Source organism: Tursiops truncatus, chromosome 2 (genome assembly GCF_011762595.2).
Source record: "Tursiops truncatus isolate mTurTru1 chromosome 2, mTurTru1.mat.Y, whole genome shotgun sequence".
In the NCBI taxonomy this organism is placed as follows: domain Eukaryota; kingdom Metazoa; phylum Chordata; class Mammalia; order Artiodactyla; family Delphinidae; genus Tursiops; species Tursiops truncatus.
This window is the reverse complement of record NC_047035.1, coordinates 158,847,455-158,869,677: the sequence shown is the minus strand read 5'-3', so window position 1 is coordinate 158,869,677 and position 22,223 is coordinate 158,847,455. Positions and strand designations below refer to the sequence as shown.

At 40.4% G+C, this 22,223-nt stretch overlaps 1 protein-coding gene across 21 annotated transcripts in view; it reads right to left on the bottom strand.

The window, feature by feature from the left end:
• The window catches only part of PARD3 (par-3 family cell polarity regulator), a 676,268-nt gene that overhangs the window by 245,834 nt on the left and 408,211 nt on the right, over positions 1 to 22,223 (bottom strand). For all 21 annotated transcript variants that reach the window (XM_033852393.2, XM_073801602.1, XM_033852392.2 and 18 more), the window contains 2 exons: positions 16,485 to 16,712; positions 1,577 to 1,808 (listed from right to left, as the gene is read on the bottom strand). In XM_033852393.2, the coding sequence (XP_033708284.1) occupies positions 1,577 to 1,808; positions 16,485 to 16,712 (460 nt within the window). The remainder of the gene's footprint in view (positions 1 to 1,576; positions 1,809 to 16,484; positions 16,713 to 22,223) is intronic.

Genomic DNA, 22,223 nt, shown 5'->3' with positions numbered 1-22,223 from the left:
AACCACCTAGAAGTTTGCTTACTTTTTTATTCAATAAGAACAGAGCACTGAACCCATCAGATAAATGTTGGCCGATGAAGGAAACCTACAAGCCATTAGCCTTCAGGAAGACTTCACTGGCGGGGTGGTGGGGGGGGGCACCTGGAAGTGAGACTGAGCTCCGGGCGGGATGTGTATATCCTAGGGGAGGTTTCCTCTTACTGCATATTCTCTGATTTAAAGAAAACAGGGGTGCAAATTCCCTCAATGTTAATTGATAGACAACAGCTTTATTTCTGTGCATTATGTAGGTGCCTGATTCCCAGCTGTCAGTTTGCATATATAGAGTGAGAAGCCCTCTGCCTAACACAGAAACTGAAATAAAGTGGCAGTTAGCTCAATTCCATCCGTAAGTGTTCCTGGACACGGAATATAATGATGAAAGATGATCTGACTGCAAATGCATTCAGGAGGAGCGGTATATAAACAAGAAAGACTCTGGTGTGAAAGGATGCAAATCCCAGTGTTCTGAAGCACGGAATATGGCAATGCGACCGTATTTAAGTTAAAGCTGATACTGCCAACGGGCCGGGCTCTGTGTGATCTGTGTCTGTAGTTTACTTATTCCATGCACTTGACTTAGCCAGACATCCACAGGACACATCTGGTATGTGTGTAGCCTGCAGGCTGGGCCTGTGTCCTCGCTTCACGGCCTTGACTTATCTATAACTCCCTGAGTTATTGAGGTCAACCTCAGGACCATAAATCAGGAAATTCTATGAAAATAAAAACTCCTGTTCACATTTTGCAATTAATAAAAAGCTAAAAGGAAGGGATTCATAATGCAGGATAACTACTTTTTGAAGAGTCAAGGGGCTATGCCATCTGTTTTCAATTTTAAACCATCATCTTGATATGTTTAGGGGTTTAATTTATGGAACAATCAAGCAATCTTTATATTTAACATTAAATACCTGAATATTATAAATCACCTCCAATGAACGTTTATGGGAGAGTTTCAGAGCAACTTCTGAACGACTTGTCACTTTTATTGTGCAGCCACGATTTGTAAAAAAATGATATGCTAAGTAATCCTAGAGTATAATTTAGGGGCACAAAAACAACTGTCAGGAAACAGCCAGAGACTGCATTTAATGAAATCTTTACCGACTGAAGTAATAAGTATTACATTAATCAACACAGCTTAATTGAAGCTCTATTTGTAACATTTTTTTTATTAGACTTGTTATTAATGAACCTTTATATGCTACCACTAACTTGGGCTCGATGTTCAACTTCAACAATGAACAATTGTTCACACGCACAAAAGAACAAACACGGCTGTGGGGGCCCTTTGTCTCTGGCCCTCCTTCCTCTCCACAGTTATTTACATGGTTGGCAAGATAGCATCTTTCAGGCTCTTTAAAAGGGTCTGAGATAGTTCAAGTGCAATCCTTAAGAAAGTAAAAACACAGCAGCGAAGCCTGGGAACTAGAGAAGACTCTCCACTGACCTCAAAGACAAGGTCGTCAAAGCTGTGCTTGCACTGGGCTGGCACTCACACGGGGGCCGGCTGGCCCTGGCTGGCAGCACCTACCTGAACATGTCTCCCAGGCCCCTCAGCTTCCCCTTCTTGGCTTTCATCTTCTCCTTCTCCTTGTCTCTGTCCTTCTTCTTCTCTTTCCCCATTTTCTCCTTCCTCCGATCGGTCTTCTCGCCTCTCTCTTGGTTTCCATTCATCTGTCTCTCCAGAGAGTGGGAAGGCTGGTCGCTGGCTGTGGAGACAGACTCTCTCCCTGATCTTGAACTTTCTTCCGTGTCTTCTTCCACTTGGAAGGAAACAAACACACAGAAAAGATAAGGAACACAGGGAACCAAAGGGACAAAAATAAGGAGGCTGAAGTCGTGTGAGGGTTTTCTTTCCCACATTTCCAACTAGGCCTGCCAGGATGTTTACTTCTGAGTAGAATTAGAATGAACGCGTGAATGAGAATGAACGCGTGGTGTGGCTGATTACTATGCACGTGTGTACTCCTGCGTGAAGATGATGGGCCAACGGTAAGAGAGTAACGGTAATAGTAATAGTAACAGTAACCGTAATCTGGCTCCTGGGCCGGATGGACTCTCTCGCGTTGACGTAGAGCCTGTACTGCTGGGGGGATAAGCAAGCCCTCGTCACACAGCCAAGCCCAAGGGTCCTGTGTACCACACTGGCGGAATGAAGACGAGCAGCCCCTCGCCAAGAGCTTCCTTTCCTCTTGGGTGAGGATGGTGTAGCCCCACCCCAGCCGCTGACGACTTTGTTCAATTGCACCACTCCCTCGTGAGCACACCAGTGTCAGCACAGGACTCCTTTCCTCAGCCTCCCAAATACGTATGACCCTTTGTGATTTCTGCGTAGAGAAAACTGGATCTTCACAGCCTAACTTCTCCTTATATTGTCATTCAAAGGCCAACGTCATAAGCCAACGCTCCTGAATGTTCTAATCCAAAATAATTTGGCATGTCGGTCGACACAATGGCAGGTGAACAGAGGCGGATGGAGACACGAAGGCATAAATCCACAGCCTCACACTCCTTTGAACTTTGCAGATAAAAGCTCTGCTTAGTGACAACGATGTTCCATCCTTTGAAGCAACACTTAGTAAGCATGTGGTCCAAGGGCATAGCCCCAACCTTTTGCATTTGAAAGAATGACAAGTAACTAGAGTAGGTTTCTACCTACAAAAGAACTTTAGGAATTCCTATATTAAGAAGCGATAGATACACACATCAACAGCCATTCTCATAAACCTTCTTCCAGATTAGCTGCCTCAGCTGTTCTTACAAATATATCGATAATAAGAATTATTGGGGTTCCAGATTACCCCTTGAAATCTGAGGTCATTTTCCCCCTGCATCAACAAATAAAGTATGAATCAGTGTTTTTCCGCTTCTTCTAACAGAGAAATATATAAGACAGTTAGAAATCTTTCACAAAGAACTGCCCACTAGATCAAATTAATATATCTTCAAATGAAATTCAGTCTTGCCTCTCCACCAGCACTTGAGTTAGCAACACACAAAATCAAGAGTATAAGAAGACCAGTTAAAACAATACTAGTATCAATTTATTTGCAAAACAGAAACAGACTCACAGACTTGGAAAACAAACTTATGGTTACCCAGGGGGAAAGGCAAGGGGAGGGATAAATCAGGCATTTGGGATTAACATACACATACTACTATATATAAAACAGATAATCAGGGGTTCCCTGGTGGCGCAGTGGTTAAGAATTTGCCTGCCAATGCAAGGGACACAGGTTCGAGCCCTGGCCCGGGAAGATCCCACATGCGTGGAGCAGTGAAGCCCGTGCACCACAACTACTGAGCCTGCGCTCTAGAGCCCACGTGCCACAACTACTGAAGCCCACGCGCCTAGAGCCCGTGCTCCACAACAAGAGAAGCCAGCGCAATGAGAAGCCCGTGCACCGCAACCAAGAGTAGCCCCCGTTTGCCGCAACTAGAGAAAGCCCGCACACAGCAACGAAGACCCAACACAGCCAAAAATAAATAAATAAATAAATTTATAAAATAAAATAAAATAAAATAAAAATAAAAGATAATCAACAGGGAACAAGGAACTCTGCTCAATACTCTGTAATAGCCTACGTGGGAAAAGAATCTAAAAAAGAATGGATATAATGTATATGTATAACTGAATCAACTTGCCATACACCTGAAACTAACACAACATTGTACATCAACTATACTCTAATGTAAAATAAAAATTAAATTAAAAAAACAATCTTACTATCTTTGTTCTGCTATTAAACCCTCACAGATCATAAAAGATGCTATCAAAAGATGGCACAACCATAACCAAGTAATTCAGTTTTTTACAAAGTGCCAATTATTTAACATAATAACAGAAAAAGTGTAGAATTCTTTTGTTTTCACATTTGATTAAAAATACAAGCCAACATATTTCCCATCCCAGCAGGTCATGCCCTGGGTACAGCCAAAGAGTAAAAATACCACTGTGTCTAAATCCGGAAGGTACTTTGGAGGTCATTTAGACCAACCTCTTCCATTTCTTGCTGAGGAAACAGAGATTTGGGGCCAGCACACCGCCAGTGTGGGGCTCGCTCTACTATTTTATTCTGGTACAATTGTACCTCAGCCAGACCTTCATGCATTTCTTTGATCAACTCTGTGATTGCTCAATTCCACGCTTCATACAGCATGGATGTTGGTCATCTATCATCCAGTCACTCCACGGTCTGCCCAGAAGATCATTCCAGCAGCCAGCACTGCATCTCAAGAAACCCACTGTCAATCCTGCAGTCATTCAGCTCCGTGACTTGTAGCTGCTACTGAGGAAATCACTCCAGAAGCTCAATCAAATGTGCACAGGGACTCGAGGACCGGCTCCCAACCACAGAGATGAGCAGGAAGGCTGGCCTCCCTCTGCACTGGGGTATCTAACTGGAAGCCACTCTCCTCTTGCAAGAGACAAGGCAGCCTTTTAAAAAGTTGCTTCTTTCCCTCTCCGTCAGTTCATATGGAAAAGGAATTGTGCGGGTTTGTTAGAGAAAGCCAGTTACAGCTTTCAGATGGGCATTGCTAGTGAAAATCCATAGCCTTACAAATAAATGCTGAGTTAAGGCTGTCATTTTTGTGTGGTGCACAGAGAGCAGGGAAAGACCCCTGGCCCGGGGGGCTTGCTGTGTAGCCTTTTCAAGGGGCGTTCCCCAAGAAGGTAAATATAGCTTATGCAGGGTTGGAGCATCTTGTCTGAAAACACCCTTGAACTTGGCTGTGCTCTAACTGATGGTAAACCATGGCTTCCACATTATGGGAAATGGGTGTGGCCTCAACTTTGAGGTAATGGACCAAATCAGGATAAAACACTTCTCAAAAGTTCCCGGGAACTACAAAACCTAGGTGTGTCTATTGGTACGCTCAAGTTAGATAAACGGATGCTGGTGATTATTCTAAAAGTCTCGCAGACAGAACTCCTTTTACCTATCCGTCCATAGTGCTTTGTACAAACTTTTATTATTGCACTTCTCATATGATACGATCACAGGTCCGTTTCCCATTCCCTAAACTTCTAAAATGAGGACTGCTGAGCAGACGGCGGCTGCCCGTAAATGGCTGTTTTAACTGGAAGACTACTGGTGAGCCTGACTCGTGACTTTATCCCAACCAGACAAACTTCTATCCAACCTCTGCACATCATCATCCTCTAGCTTCAGAACAATGTCTACGCTCCTCTAATGAAGCCTGACAACACATGCCACACCCCGGTAACAGTAACCCCAGGTAGGCCACTGTGCTTGGTTAAGCTCTCGTCAGTTTCTGGTAGAGTTTTACGCTATTATTGTCTGGGCTCTACGTATTACCCAGTGGCTTGCCTGGCCCCCTACAATGTCTGAGACTATAAACAAAAAAAAAAACGAGCTCAATACATGTAAAAGACTTCATCTTCCACAGGGACCATTGTCATAAATCATGAATGGGAAGATCAGTAGTGATTCTGCTAGTTTTCTGCCTAATAGTTTTGGGAGAGGCACATGGGACATATGTCTGCTCTTGGCTCCGTCACAGGATAAAGGCAGCGCGTTCACAACGAACTATATGCTGAAGTCACATTTGTTGCCAATTCCTTTCATATTCACAATCATTTCCTGGTGTATGTAAAACAACTTATTTTCTAAACTGGGTGAAACAGAGAAAATTAGTATTAAGTCATTTATTAACTTCAGGTTTTGTAACCTCATTGTATAAAATCAAAACTCCTCGCTCTGTTTCCTGCCCCGAGCAAGTGGACTGTTTTACAATTGTACTTGCACATTTGAGAATTCTTTATGCTTATTCTGAACATTCTGATTTAGATAATACACTATCACACAAACTCTTCTGGGGGTGTACTCATGTAACGAACCCCTTTGAATGCCAACTAATTAAAAATATTTAGCAATATGTGCCTTCATATGCATAAACAGAAGATGTTCTTTTAGAGTATTACATTGTGTACGCTTCAAACGCTAAAATTATTTGATAGAGAAAAATAAGAATCTCACTTTACCCCATCCCTATGCAGAATTACTGTGGTTTTTAAAAGCTTAAGTAAATTGGTGACACGTGCTTAATTTTTTTAAAAAAATGTATGTATTCAAGGTCACTGATAGTCAGATTTTGTTTTCAGTTTTAAAACCAGTCTTTGTACATTTAATACTAGCTTTATAATAAGGTACATAAAATATTTTTATTCTCTTAAACTACAAAAGATATTCAGATAAACAATTTTTCAAGTAAGAAAAGTACTGGTAATACATCATCCGTAAATGGCATGATTGATTGCGTTCATACAATCAATTACAATGCACGGACTAATCATAAACCTACATTTAGGTAATTGACTATTTTAAATGCTATATAAATTTTACATTTTTTCTCCTTAATTTTGCTCTTTGCAGATTGTTTGCTTTCCTTCTGCAGATAGTCTGCACAAAGAAAGATGATTACCTCCTTCCAAACAAATGGAAATCTCTATTTTTGACTAACATTTCTGCTCTGTGCACTGCATTATCAGCTACTTTCTCGTGTGATTACCTATAAAAACAGATACTTTCAAGTTTCTCTTTTTAAAGAAGGTATAACGTGAAGCTGCTTATTTTTCTTTCAGGCAGCACATTCTATAATTAAGACATACCTAATTACCATGTTTTCAACATATGCAAATACAGCTCAATTAAAATGCTAGTCCATGCGACAAATTCAGCTACTCAGTTCTGCAAGATATCACGTTAGGACTGGGTCACCAAGAAGTTTGGAAAAGACTGAGCACATACGTGGTAATGATTATGGAGAAAATGACCTTAGGCGTCAACTGAACCTCGAAGTTCTGTAGCTTCTGCCATAAATAAACACTTCGATCTCGTCATCACACACATTTCATTGTCAACAGTTGACTCTAAGCCACATGGTCTTTTTTTTTCCATTGAGAAGCAATACTACTGTTGGGACTGTAATGATCTCCATTGCTTGCTTATCCCAAATCCACTTCTCCGTTTCTTCTTCCTAATGAACTCTGATTGTGTTCAGGAATGCAACCCAGCTTCAAGGGGTGAATTCATTACTAAATTTATACCAACCTATGGGCCCCTGCCCCTGTTGATTTATTAGTCCAATGTTATTAGTCCAAGAATGGCCCCATCACCCCGAATGGACGTATTCCATGCGTGGGGAGATGGCTCACTCCCTTCAGTTGGACGTGATCAGGAAAGCACGAGTCCTCTGAGCCCTGCGGTTACGCTCGGGTTAAGCTGACTTGTGGACAGTGTGGCAGAAGGGTCAGAAGGATGGCGGGGCTTTGATAACACCGTTAGGCTGTGGAATCAATAATCCTGGAAGCTACCCAACTCTAGAACCAGTTATGTAGGACAATGTATTTCCTCATGGTTTGAGCTGGTCTGAGCTGGGTTTTCTACTAAATGCAGCGGAAAGCATCCTAATAGGTACATGATATAAATCAAACTTTAGAGCAGCTGTGGAATAACCACAGTACACAGTACACAAGTGTAAGATTTAGCGGCTAATGTCACTCTAGGCAGCTTTGACAATTTTACTAGAATTATTTATTCAGACTTGTTACTAGCGTCAAATGAATTGGTACAAACATCCAGAGAAACACAAAACAGAGAAATACAAAATGAAAACGACAGCATTACTTCTTATTTGCCAGTGAGCAAGTACTCTTCTCCGAGGGCATAGCTCAAAGAAGTGTTATTAAATATTTGTTGAGTGGACTGACAAAGAGCCCATCATATGAAAACCATCCTTCACTGTTCCCTGTTTAGAAAGAACTACTCTAGGAATTAGAAAGATCTAATAATAGGAGCACATATTCTTGAGTAATTTCCAATTTACTTTGGAAGACAAAGGATTAAATGTAATAACTGGACACAGGATTACGCAGTCTTCAGAATCTATCAGCTTAAAATTTAAAATGAGTGAGTTGAAAAGTGAGACATTAGTAATTGGAAAATTTCACTAGACTTAGCAAATCCACTGACCACTACCAACGTCTATTGCCTAATGTTAGGTAAGATACAATGTACTAAAAATAAATGAGGACTGAACTCCCCAGGCACTGCAAATCCTGCACAGGATTTGAGAACATTTTATTATAAATAAAATAAATAGATATACATATATATTTTTATATATGTATACACATATTATTTTTGTTTCTTAGTTTAGTTGAACATTTGACTTTGGAGAAGGAAGAAAAGACGTAAGAAATGAACAGCTAGTGACACAGATGGTACTGAGTAATAGGATCTGATTTCCTGGACCCTGACTTTTAACATTAGAATGATGAGCTTTTGGCAATGGAAAAACTTAGCTTTTTCAGAACATTTAAAAAAAAACACATGCACACACAAAGCTGGCAAGAAGAATGAAGAAGCTTTTATACTAAAATGTGGTGTGGGAGTAACAACTGATATCATGAAGAACAGAGAACGTGACGGTGAAAGGAGAAAAAACCATGAAGGAAGTGGGTGACGTTTATCAGCAGGTTTAGAGAAGGGTTTTCAGCAACTGGAGGAACGTTCAAATAGATGATTCCTAAAACCCACTCTTCTAAAAGTAGATTTATTTCATTAAAAAAAAAAAAAGCCAACCTCTTAGTTTACATTCGGGTAAGGAGTTGAGAGACAAAAACAATAAAACCACACTTCCAAAGAGTTTAAGACTTATTATCAAAAACCATTCTTTACTTCTACTTCACAGTCTAAAGTTTTCTTTAATGCATCCCTCCAAACAAACAGGCAAAATGTTCCTGAAGATCTTGGTAGAATGCCACCTCCACTATCCCCCCTGCCCAGGAGAATGCTGCAGAACAAATACAATGAGGATCACACCCTCCATTTTCCGAACGCTTGCAAATTTGCTTTCAGTGTATAATTGATTTTCACATACAAATGATGGTCCACAACAGACACTGTTTCCTGTGCACAGGGGACAATGTATAAAGAAGCTGAACGCTTTCCTTTCAACAGACCCAATGGACTGGCTACACAATGAAAATGGTAGCACTCATAACGCTGCTGTTGGAATTGCCACTAAGAATTTTATTTTTATCAAGGACTGAAGTGGTGTCAAATGTATATTTTAACAATATACAAAAAAATTACGGTGTCAAGGAAAGAGTGTCCAGGCCACTGCTCTGACTCTTTTAAGTGAAAAAACAAAAACAAAAATAAATAACAACATAAAAATGTGCAAATGTGATGAAACAGTGAATGGAGAGCAGTGCTCTGTTTTGCTATTTACCGAGAAATCAAAACAACTGTCCCCTAAAAGCCAGTGCTCTCAACTCCCATGCCCTACAATCCAAACTGCGAGATCCACAAAATTTCTTAATGTTAAAAAAATATTTTATATTAAAAAGTCTCAGATACATCTATATACAGATTTTTCTTGAGTTACGATGGGGTTACGGCCTGTTAAACCCAACATAAACTGAAAATACCGTAAGTCAAAAATACACTGAATACATCTAACCTGCCGAACATCATAGCTTAGCTTCGCCTACCTTAAATGTGCTCAGAACACTGACATTAGCCTAGTCATCTAACACAGAGTCTAGGTTATAATAAAGTGTTGAATGTCTCATGTAATTTCGTGAATACAGTGCTGAAAGTGGAAACCAGAACAGTTGTCAGCGTATCGGTTGTTTCCACTTGTGATCACGTGGCTGACTGGGAGCTGCGGCTGCTGCCAGTGCCCAGCATCTCCACAGAGGATCTGCATATCTCCTGCCCAGGAAAAGATCCAAGTTCAAAGTTAGATGTACGGTTTCCACTGAATGCACATCACTTTCGAACCACCGTAAAGTCCAAAAATCCTAAGCGGAACCATTGTAAATTGGGGAGCGTCCATACCCAGTTGGGGCTTTAGAAAATCAAAGGAAAACTAGATTGTTTGGGAACAAGTGTCTTGAAGAAGGAATATGATAGTAGTCCAACGTACACAAGAGGGTAGGGGACAGTCAGGGCAGTGAGAAGATAAGCCTCACAGACAGTGCATGGTCTGGGAGAGAATGCACACGGGAGCTTGAAGGACTGTGAAGACGGTGTGATCCCGGAGCTTACTCAGCCAATGTAGAGACAGTCGGACCAGTTAGGAGATCCTAATAGTAACTTCAGATATTAAAAAATGAGGATTGGGGCTAGATTGGACAGAAGGAGAGAAATTAGGAGATTTCATGGGGGAAAAAATAAGAAACCTCGGTAATGGAGTGATTACACAGTGAGATGATGATTCTAAGTTTCTGGGCCTGGAGGTACTAATGAGAAAAATCACGACATCATCATCCATCTTTACATGTGAGATGCTAAGCATGTAAACGCAGTCCCTCCCTTTCCTCTGGCTTTGCCAAGCATCGTGATTCACCTGGAGTCTTGCATTATGATCACAGAACCAGTCTTGCCGCCAACACTGCTACTTACCATCCCATCCCCAATAAGCCATCCCATACAGCCCTAACTAGCGTATTCCTTTACTTGAAATTCTTCAAGTGCTCTTTAAGGTCCTTAGTATGAACAAAAATGATTTAAACGAGGCTGTCTGTGATCGGTTCTCTGACTACGTCTTAAACCTCACTCCTCACCATGCCCTCACCCGCAGTGCATACATGAACCTTAACAGGATGATGGCGGTCCAGGGGTGGTCCCGGCTCCCTATGTTTCCTACGCACCCACTGAAGACCACTCAAGCAATAATACTCACCTAAAACAATACCTCTTCTGGGAAGCCTACTCCCACCCCACTCAACTTCCACATGGGCTGAGTGGGTCCCCCACGGTTTGGTGCCATGGTAACCTGTGCACTACAACGGCCCTTAACCATTAACCACACTGCTTCTCAAGTGTCAGTTTATCCACTGGGTTGAACCACCCACAGCCCCTCAGGAACTTAGAGCTTAAATATCAGATTTTAGGTACTACAACTCATTCATACTCTATAGTAGTTTCAGTGTAATGGCTTATCCCACTCAGAAATTTGTTTAATATTCTAGAAAACTCACAGGACTACAAATCAGAAGGCATGCATTCTATGATTTTGTTCCTAAGTACGATCTTGGTCATCTGTTTACATACTTTTTCCTTATTAAAAAAATGCTTAAAATGAGGATTCTATAATTCAAACACTTCAGATGTGACTTTTCATCATACTTTTAGCTTAACTTACTTTTCACTTAGAAAAAGAAATGTAAGGAATAGATAGCGTCAGCTACTTCACATGCTTACACCTCTACTGCATTCAGAAATTTCCTAAAATCAAAGCTCCTTTTCTTAAACTGCAAGTGATACTTAAGTATACAAATTGGCATAAGAGGATAAGACAGGTTATTCTTATTCCCAGCCCTTCAGAACAAATATTTTTTATAGATCAACACCCAATTAGCCATTAAGATAGATTAATCAAATGGGAAATCTTTTACAAAGTACTTCGACTTTGAAACCCCTATACTGAATTCTTCCACTACAGATTAACAGTAATCTAATGGGGTGTCTTAAGATAACAACCTAGTTTGCATTTTTTTTGCTCAAAATGTAATGACAAAAGGTGGCTAGAAATGTGGAGGATGCTGAGAGTAGAAAGTCTGAGATATTCATGCAATATCCTATTTGAAGCTAATAAAATAAACAAAAATTCTCCTGGAAGCTTTCAGATTAGCTGATTTACTGACATAAATTCAGTGTCTTCTAATCTCACACTGCTAACCTAAGTTATGTAAATTTTAGAGCAGTGCTTTTTTTCTGATCTGTTAAGAGTACTATAAGAAAGTAGGCAAGCTACTCAAAAGCAATCTGGCTCTATGTTTTCAAGGCATACAGTTCTCACATTTAAAATTGTAAACTGGATAGATCTTAACATTGAGAAGTACAATTAATAGCATAGTCTTCGGTTTTGTTGTGTTTCACCTCCTTGACCTGGACAAAAAGCTGTTACTGAATTGATAGGAAGGCTGACAATTTGGCAACTTTTAATAGAGAAAAAAAAATGGGACTCTATATTTTCAAAAATAAAACAAAGCAATGTTATATAGCATCCATGTTCTCGGTTCCAACGGAAACTGATTTATTATGGGGGATGGAGGAGCTCCTTGCTGGGAGCCAGGCGGGGAGTGTGATTTGCATAGAAGAGGGAGCAGATTGTAGATGCCCTGACCTGTCAAACACAGGTAGGACCTCGGACATAATGGGTCCCAGAATACAAAGCTCCATCTTGATCCAGACAGACACACACAATGTGGAGAGGCCAGATGGATTAAATGAGAGACAAAAACACTGGCTTCTGCCATCTCCACAGGAAGCACGTAAGTGTTACAGGAGATGACAGATACCAGATACCACATGGATCCCGCACCAGTCTCCTGGCCCCCATTGTTGTGTGCATGCCACAATTTTGATGCTGCTGAGAAGAGGCAAGCCTGTTCCGAGCCGTAAAAGAGAGTCACCCGGGAGGACCTCGAGCCGACTGACAACAGCATTCAACCAGGCCTCTGCCTAAGCGCCTTTCCTGTAAAGTGGGAAAGGGCTGCACAGGACAGAAACAGGCAGCTGGGTGGTACAGGTAATGCCGCCCCCATGTTTCTAGGGTGCGCAGACTGCATCCTCACAGGACAGCCATCTAACAAAGACTGTCTGCCCAGACAGGGTCCTCTTACAGAGCACCGCTCAACAGTGACTCGGCATCTTTAATTTAACGGCGGCCGTAACTGAGTGCCCGGAGTTCCACCTCTGTAAAAGAAAGGCCCTTGTACAAGGCCCTTTCTTGTACGGAGTGTCCCACAGAGCACGAGGACGGCAGGGCCTAGACATGTGGCCAGAGACAGCTCCCATATGGCAAGGATGCCGGGCGAGGCCGCACAGGTGAGGGAGGCACAGGCAAGGATGCCCAAGGGAGAAGCACAAGCAGAGGATGAAGAGCATAAGCAGAAACGCAAATGCACACAGTGGAAGAGAGTGTGTGGATCACACCGTGAGAATCCACAGCCTGACTCGGAAAAGGATGGTGTTTAGGGAACTAGAGGAGGAGCTAGGCAAGCAGGGCTTCCTTCTCACACCTGTACCTAGTCATACGTAAAGGTGACAGTCTCATGACCACCAGCAGTAACACCAGCCTTGAGAGATTTTTTTTTTTTTTTAAAGAAAAACAAACAGTTTGCTGAGGCACTGGAGGTCTCAGACATGCAGGTCCAGCGTGGGACACAAGCAGGAGGAGTGAAATGTCACTGCTGCCCCGAGCGCCACAGCCTGAGGCTTGCTGTGTCTGGGTGTGTGTCTCTCACAAACAGTGGGGCTAGTCAAGCAGGAGTCCATTTACTGATGTCACAAACAGTCACTGAGTCCAATGCTTTGCCGAGCTCTGAGCCTGGTTACGCAGGAATAAGACACGGTGGTGTCTTTCTTCGTGGACTTTACAGACAATGAGAGAAGCAGGCAGGCAGGACGGAGGTCAGTAAGTGAAGGGGGAAACAGAGTCATGGAAAGTTAAAACTGGAAAGGACCTCAGAAATGGAACCATCTAAACCAGAGCTTTTCAAACTTTTTCTGGAAAACTGCGAACTTCCTTTTTTTTAAACTTAAAATTGACAAAGAACTACAATGTATGAAAAGTGATTTTAAAAACCCAGGACTAGGGCCTCCCCAGTGGCGCAGTGGTTGGGAGTCCGCCTGCCGATGCAGGAGACACGGGTTCGTGCCCCGGTCCGGGAAGATTCCACTTGCCGCGGAGCGGCTGGGCCCGTGAGCCATGGCCGCTGAGCCTGCGTGTCCGGAGCTTGTGCTCTGCAACGGGAGAGGCCACAACAGTGAGAGGCCCGCGTACCACAAAAACAAAACAAAACAAAACAAAACAAACCCAGGACTGGGAATTCCCTGGTGGTCCAGTGGTTAGGACTTGGCACTTTCACTGCAGGGGGCTCGGGTTTGATCCCTGGGTAAGATCCCACGAGCCGCACGGCACCCCCGTCAAAAAATGCAAGTAAATCAATAAATAACACATGATTGTTGAGGCGACAGCGGGGTGCGGGGGGGCTGGTGACTTTGACAGAGCCCACCCACTCAGGTGCCCATGTGCTTCCCAACTCCCTGAGACCACCGAGGCTCCACTCTTCACTGGCCGCCGCCACACACAATCTGAGCATCAATGACCTGGGCGTCCAAAGCTTCCGTTTTACAAGTGAGGGAATTAAAGCTCAAGGATGTTGAGCAACTTGACCCAAATCCCAGATGGGTGAGAAGAACGTGGATGGGATGTAAGTCATCTGGACCCCAGGCTCACGTCACCCTACTCACACAGTTTTGACAACCTGCACTGCAAACATTTGAAATGTAGAAGAGTTGCCTTTCTCTGGCCATATCCAAAGTTCACCAGACTGGTCTGGAAAAATACATCCTAAAGTCAGGACTTTGGGAAAACCCAGCACTTTGTGGTCGCAGGTGCACGTTGTCACAGTGTCTCTCTCAGCTCTTGTCCAGAACTTTCCCTGCCCTTCACAAATCGTAGTGTGTCGATTTACTTGGTTTTGTCTTGATGATAGTTGAATACAAAAGTTTTCAAATAAAATACTTAAATCTGTTCTTTCCAATTAAAAAAGGAAACTAAGTTTATAGAGGGACAAATTTAGATGTTCACACCAGTGGAAAGCTCTGGAGGCCACAGAATTAAGAACATGCCTGGTACTGATAGCTATTCCATCCCCTGTTGCATATTTCAAATAAGTGATATATGTGAGAAAAGTGCATTTATGAGGGAATTTAAATAACATTTTAACCAGAACAAGAAAACTCAGCAGCATAATTTGTGCTTACAAAAACAAATATGGAGGTGCCAAAGCACTGTATGTCTTATTAAATATGCACCCGGGACAGAGGCAAGATCTCTAAGTGATACAGGGTCCCCACCCTAGAAAGGCAGCACAAGTAATACTGGTAAGGCTGGCAAGGAACCACTGATACTCCAGGAAAAACCCAAGAGGGTCGAAAGCTCATATGACTCAGGATCTTGGAGACCAGGACTGGCAGCAAAACTAGGAAATATGTTCTTCATCTGGGAGCAATGAGCTGCATATATTTGAAATCACTGGCTGCATGGAGTGAACAACTGTCCAGATTTAGACTGAGAAATCTGGGGGGAGAAAGCAGTGATCCTCTCCTAAGCTTTGCTTTGTGTGTTACATTATGGCAGAAATATTCATCTTCCGAAACACATTATATCTGATAGGCAAAGATTATATAATTTTGCTTTAAATCTCCTCAGAATGTGATTTTCATTTCAAACTCTCCTTCCCCAGCACAGTCTTCCTTAGGTACGTGTGATCAAAGTGGTTCACCCAAAAGTTAAATTGTAACTGTTTACAATCCACCTAAATGATCTCTGCTTTAACCTTGGGCAGTGGTGTCTCCAGCTTTTCTTCTCTTTTTTTCCCCCCTCTAGCTTTTCTTACAATGGTTAGATGGGTAGAGTCACTTTGAAGTTAGAAAACTAAAATGTGGTTTAGTAGATACGAACAATATAAGTTAATCAACAATTTTTTCTATTAGGACTCTAGTCCTTTCTCTTCTAAGTAAATACACTACTGAGTTTCTTCCTTATGTTTAAATTGAATGGCTATTTTTATACCATAAATATTTAACTACAGTGACAACTCCCTGAAGCATACGTTTGTACGTATTTATAAATGTTACTTTTTTCTCAATATACTATGGAAAACACATTGCTCATTCATGGTAACCTTTGACTTTCAATAATCTTGGTTTAAAATATTTGGCAATTTGGAAATACACATACACAAATATGTCTTGCTAGCTCAGTTCAAGGAAAGCAAGAGGAATTCATAAAAACAAAACAAAAATATGTTATCAAAATCACAGATGGTTACATGTACTCATTTGAGATCTATTAAAGACATACTATACAGCAGTGGTTTTCAAATATTTTGGTCTCAGGATACCTTTATACTCCTAAAATTCATTAAGGACTCAAAATTTTATGTGGGTTATGTCTATCAATATTTATTAAACTAAAACTGAGAAAGTTAAAAAATACAAATTACTTTATAAAAAATTATAGATTTCATGTTAACAGAAATTATGGTTTTTACAAAAAAAACCACTGTATTTTCCAAAAACAATTATTGAGAACAATGGCAAATCTCTTTAATATCTAGCTGAAAAGATTCTTCTATCTTCTCTGCATTCAGTCTATTGCAATATCACATGACATGTTGCCTCTAGAAAACCCAACGGTACACTTGTGAGAGAATAAGAGTAAAAAAGGTAAACAACATCTTCTTATTATTATGAAAATAATTTAGATCTCTTAGATCCCTTTGAAGGGATGCCGGGAACCCCTAGGGTTCCCTGGAGCACACTTTAAGAACTGCTGCTCTATAGAGATGCCTGGCATGGCCACTCTTTCAGACATTGTAAACTTACATGTCTCCATGCCTTCATCGTCATCATCTGCCACAGGTTTATCATAGGACTTGTCAATGGCAGCTCTGAAGCTTTCATTGCATCCCCTTCCTCGGATTATCCGCGGCCGCGGGCGATGGAAAGGAATGTCCCCATTCAAAGTCACCTCAGCGACTGCTGTCTGCAGACTCTCTAAAGAGCTTGACTTCTTCAGACCCAAGGAAGGCCCCACATCTCTGCTGGGAGAACCTTGGAGGTTTGCAAAAACAAAATCTTAGTTAGAATGAGTGGAGAAAATTACATGTCTGAATATCTACAGATTGTGGAAAATATCAGGCACATAAATTATTTGCTCAACGTCAACTTCTGGAATGTGGGTGGCAAGATATAAAAAGTAAAGTAACAGTAACTAATTTTAACTTTTCCCAAATGTATATTAAAGTAGGTCTATTTTCTCTATTCTCATTAGGAAACACTCTGCGTTATTAGTTTCCATTTTTAGCTTAACAGATGAAATCTCTGTCAAATCATTTGCTCCAAGTTATGTCAATAATATAAAAGAGGCAGAATAACCCAGGAGCTCATTTGAAAAGCAGGATGATGAGAAGGCTAAGGGAAGCAACCAAGAGTAAGCTTCAAAATGTAGCTGAAATCATTGTTTGGCAGTTTAAAGTTATTTACAAGATAGAAGTGAAACTTTCACCTCAATGAGTTTCATCAAGCCTTTTCCTCATCATGGTGCAAGTTCGGACAACTCAGCGAGTAAGAAAAGCACAGGAGACCACGTGTCACCCATAGAAACAGGGCACCCTGGCACCAGGTAGAAACCTAATTCTGGAAAATGGTAGTTCTCTTGGAAAAGCAACACAAAATCTGAATAGAAACAAACTATATAAGGGAGAGAGAGAGAGAGAGAGAGAGAGAGAGAGAGAGAGAGAGAGAGAGAGAGAGAGGGAGGGAGAGAGAGAGAGAAGTAAGGGAGAGAGGACTCAAGAGCTGGATGTGAGTACTTAGATCTCCAGGCCTGCAAAGAGAAACAGGTGATGAACAGAAGGAACAAGACATCACAATTACCAAGAAAATTTCATAGGATGGCAGGGGAGAATTCAGAGGATTAAAAATGCGACTCTGGGGACTTCCCTAGTCGTCTGGTTGTTAAGACTCTGCGCTCCCAATGCGGGGGGCCTGGGTTCAATCCCTGGTCAGGGAACTAAGATCCCACATGCCGCAACTAAAAAAAGATCCTGCATGCCACAACGAAGATCCCTGTGCTGCAACTAAGACCCAGTGCAGCCAAATAAATAAATAAATATGGCTCTGTGACTTGAGGATCTAGGGCAGGAAGTCCCAAGATGGTAACCAAGCTTTAGAATGCAATCAAAATGGATTTCTTTAACCAGGTATGACAACCTCATCCATCACTGCCTGACCTGGCACTCAGAGGTAGATGAATTTAGCGTCTAGATGGCTGAAATGCCAGCCACCCCCAGCTGGGCAATCCAGGTTACAGAACTAGTTCTTCACTTATACTGCTAAAAAGACAGGTGCAAAAAAAAAAAAAAAGGGGAGGGAAGGAGAGGCTGGATAGTTTCTCTCCATGTGGGGCCATCAGCCCATATGTGGATCAATAATTAAGGAGTAGCCTTGATATGTTATCACTTAGAAGACAAATAGTTCTGACATGGGCTTTCCATTGCTCAGAGTATAAAACAGAATAAAAATTAAATTGGGAGAGTCAAAACAAGAATTATCTTTTTAAGATTCATTTACATGACACCTTTCACATGATTTTCACAATAGGGTAGTTTTAAGTTAGAATAAGTATGTTAAAATGTAACGTAGGCAGAAAGGCAGACAGATGACTCTAAAAAAGAAAAAATATTCTATAAATCATTGTGCTTGGGAGAAAAATATGATTTATTTAACTTTTTCCATGCAGGTTTGTATATATTTGATTATTTATTTTATGACAAAAATTCACAAGAAATATTTCTTTCTAGGATGATCAATCTTACTTTTTCTCTTGATAGCCCCATAACTTTTGACAAGTTCATGTTTTAAATACCCATAAAAGTCATGTCACAGGAAGGAAAATGAATTTTGTTCCAAAGAATGAAAGAAAAAGTAAGAAATCAAAGAGAATGGGAAAAGATGATTCCTGGGTAGGGACATTTACGTTCACATTTTCTAGAATTAGCACTAGGAAGATCTTTTTCTGAATAAATCATGCCTATCAATTTTCATAACTTACTAGTTTCATTCAGGTCCTATAAACTTTTATAAGGCAAATATTCAGTACCTTCTTGGCTTCATAAAGGACATGTTTATGTACGGATGCATGTATGTATCTATATGTATCTATGCATCTATCTCCAATGAAGATTTGATACTTCCAGTAAAGATTATCATAAAAACATAATTTATGGGCTTCCCTGGTGGCTCAGTGGTTAAGAATCCGCCTGCCAATGCAGAGGACACGGGTTCGATCCCTGGTCCGGGTAGATCCCACATGCCGCAGAGTAACTAAGCCCATGTGCCACAGCTCTTGAGCCTGTGCTCTAGAGCCCGTGAGCCACAGCTACTGAGCCTGCGTGCCACAATTACTGAAGCCCGAGTGCCTAGAGCCTGTGCTTCACAACAAGAGAAGCCACTGCAATGAGAAGACTGCACACCACAACAAAGAGCAGCCCCCGCTCGCCACAACTAGAGAAAGCCCACATGCAACAATGAAGGCCCAACGCAGCCAAAACAAAACAAAACAAAACAAAACATAATTTATGTATGAAAAGTTAGCTGAGATTTGACTTAAGATACTCAGAGCACTAAACGCTTTAATAATTTCAGATATGGCATGAGTATTTATTCAAATAAATGTATATATTACATGTATATAAATATTGATATATGTATAGATAAATGTATATATGTATTTATTAAGAAACAAAACACAAGCAAATCAGGGATAAAAAAAAATGATGGAATTGTAACTAAATAAGCAATAGATATTTTGTAAGCATAATTGGGAGCTTACCTATCTACTCTTTTCTCTAAATTCTTAACACTGTAGTACAACATTCTGGCAAAATGTTGATAATTATATATGGTGGGTATTGGGTATATGGTAGGTTAATAAACTACAGTCTTTACATATGGTTGAAAATTTTCATAACATCTATAATTTGTGCATCTATAACAGCAATCAGCAAACTGTGGGCCAAATCTGGAAAATCTGACTGGAACACAGCCATGTCCATTCATTTGCATATCCTCCATGGCTTGCCTTCACACTACATCAGAATTAAGTAATTGCTCCAGAGACTGTTTGGTCTACAAGATCTACCATATTTACTCCCTGGCTCTTTACAGAAAGAGCTTGCTGACTCTTGATCTATAACATGGATTTCATTCATGCAAGTGGTATGTTTCTCAAAGAAACTTTAACAGAGATTTTGTTAAGTAATAAATTAATAAGATTCCTAAATGAGGACCACTGAGATTCCTAACATCATAAACTTATCATTTAGCAGCAATAAAAACTGAAAATATCTCTCACTATATAAAGTAGGGGCAAGAGAGTAGTTTTATTTACACACAAAAAAATCAATGTCTCTAAATTTTAAATTATTTTAAATAATTTTTAAATAATTTTAAATAATTTTTAAATTACTTTAAATGTAAAATAATAATTTAAAAATAGTATTTTGAAGCTCCTTATATAAATCTTTCAGGTCATTAGGACACTTTGCTTATTTTTTATACTCAAGGATTAAACTATTAGAAACACAATTCTCTTATTCCTGTTCCTCCTTTTCTTGCAGAAAGTAAATTTACCCCCCAAATATCATAGAAGATTCCTAAATCCAGGAATAAAGGGGGAAATCATGATCATACTATTTTCCTAAGGTCTATTTTTCTACTCTTACCTACTAATACCTCTCTCACCAAAAAAAAGGAGAGGATGTCTTTTGCAAGGGCAAAGGGAAAAGGAATTCAATTTTCATTATGAAAGGCTTACAGCTAGACAGATGATCTACACTAAAATGCCACGGTGACTCTACCAAAAACCTTGGGACTAAACTGTAAAATCATGATAATCTTAGCAATTCAAGTGAAGTGAAGAAAGAAAAATAACTGAAAATCTCTTCACTGTCTAATACTGGAGGATGGGAAGGATTCAGTGTAGATATTTTATTCATTGTAGATTTAAAAGCAATAGACCAGAAAGTACTTTGATGTCTATGTAATAATTTTTTGTCCCAAGTTTTTCCAATTTAATTCGGTAAGATAGATCACATATAGTATTTTATAAATGCTTTTTATCTAGGATCTAACTAACATTCTAAGGCACTATGAAAGCAGATGATTCAATTAGATGATAAAAATCTGTCTTCTCACCATGAAAGTTATTTAATGTTTTCAGCTGAAATCTGGATATTATTTTTTAATCATAATAAATTGTTCTTTTCCTGTTAGTGAGTTGGTTAAATTAACTATTTTCCTTACTTTACCTAATTGGCATATTATATAAAGTCATGTTCTTTAATCTGAGCAGCTCAATTTGTTTTTTATAAACATTAACTTGAACAGGGGTTACTTCTTGAAAAGTACTGAATACCATTAACTCCAAAAACGAATTACTAATTTACATATGTAAACTATCAAATAATGTTTTTCTTTAGCCCTGCTTCAGAATTCCAATGAAATGCTTTGTTTTGATAAAAGAAATAACTACTTAATAAGGGCTGAGGCTATTGTTAATTGCCCTGCACTACAGTTAATCCAATGATTTATTGGATGTAGTTTTTACAATCTATCTTTACAGAATGTGAAAACTCCAACCACGTCCACAATTATCTTTACATATGTACGTGGGATACACATTTTTCAAGAAGCCTAAAACTAATTACTACTGCAGGTTAAAAAGGTGAATTGAAGCCAATTAGTGCTAAGTGGTGTAACTAAATCATACTGGAGCTCGAATAATTAAAACTCTATTCCAAACTTATAATAATAAATCAAAACGCTCAATTGTACAAAGCACATGACTTTAATTACACATAAAGACTTTCCTCTGATCATTGTCATAAAATAACATGTAAAATCTACTATCATGTAAAACCCAGTTCAAAATAATCCATTGTTTCTACGGAATGATTTAGGCAGCATCTTAGAAGCAAGCCCTAAATAGTTAAGAAGAAAAAGAAAAACAAAAACAAGGGCTTCCCTCATGGCGCAGTGGTTAAGAATCCGCCTGCCAATGCAGGGGACACGGGTTCAAGCCCTGGTCCGGGAAGATCCCACATGCCGTGGAGCAACTAAGCCCATGTGCCACAACTACTGAGCCTGCGCTCTAGAGCCCACAAGCCACAACTACTGAGCCCGTGAGCCACAACTACTGAAGCTCACGTGCCACAACTACTGAGCCTGCGCTCTAGAGCCCGCGAGCCACAACTTCTGAAGCCCACGCGCCTAGAGCCTGTGCTCCTCAACAAGAGAAGCCACCACAATGAGAAGCCCGCGCACCGCAACCAAGAGTATCCCCCACTCGCTGCAACTAGAGAAAGCCCGCACGCAGCAATGAAAACCCAACACAGCCAAAAAATAAATAAATTAAAACAAAAAACAAAAACAAGAACAAACCTTCAAGCAGGTTCACAAAGATAAGGACGCAATATATAGTCTAATTCAATGTTAGGTAACTACAAACTAATGCTTGCATCAGAAAAAGATCTAAGCTTTTCTGAGTGACTAATGAGAGCA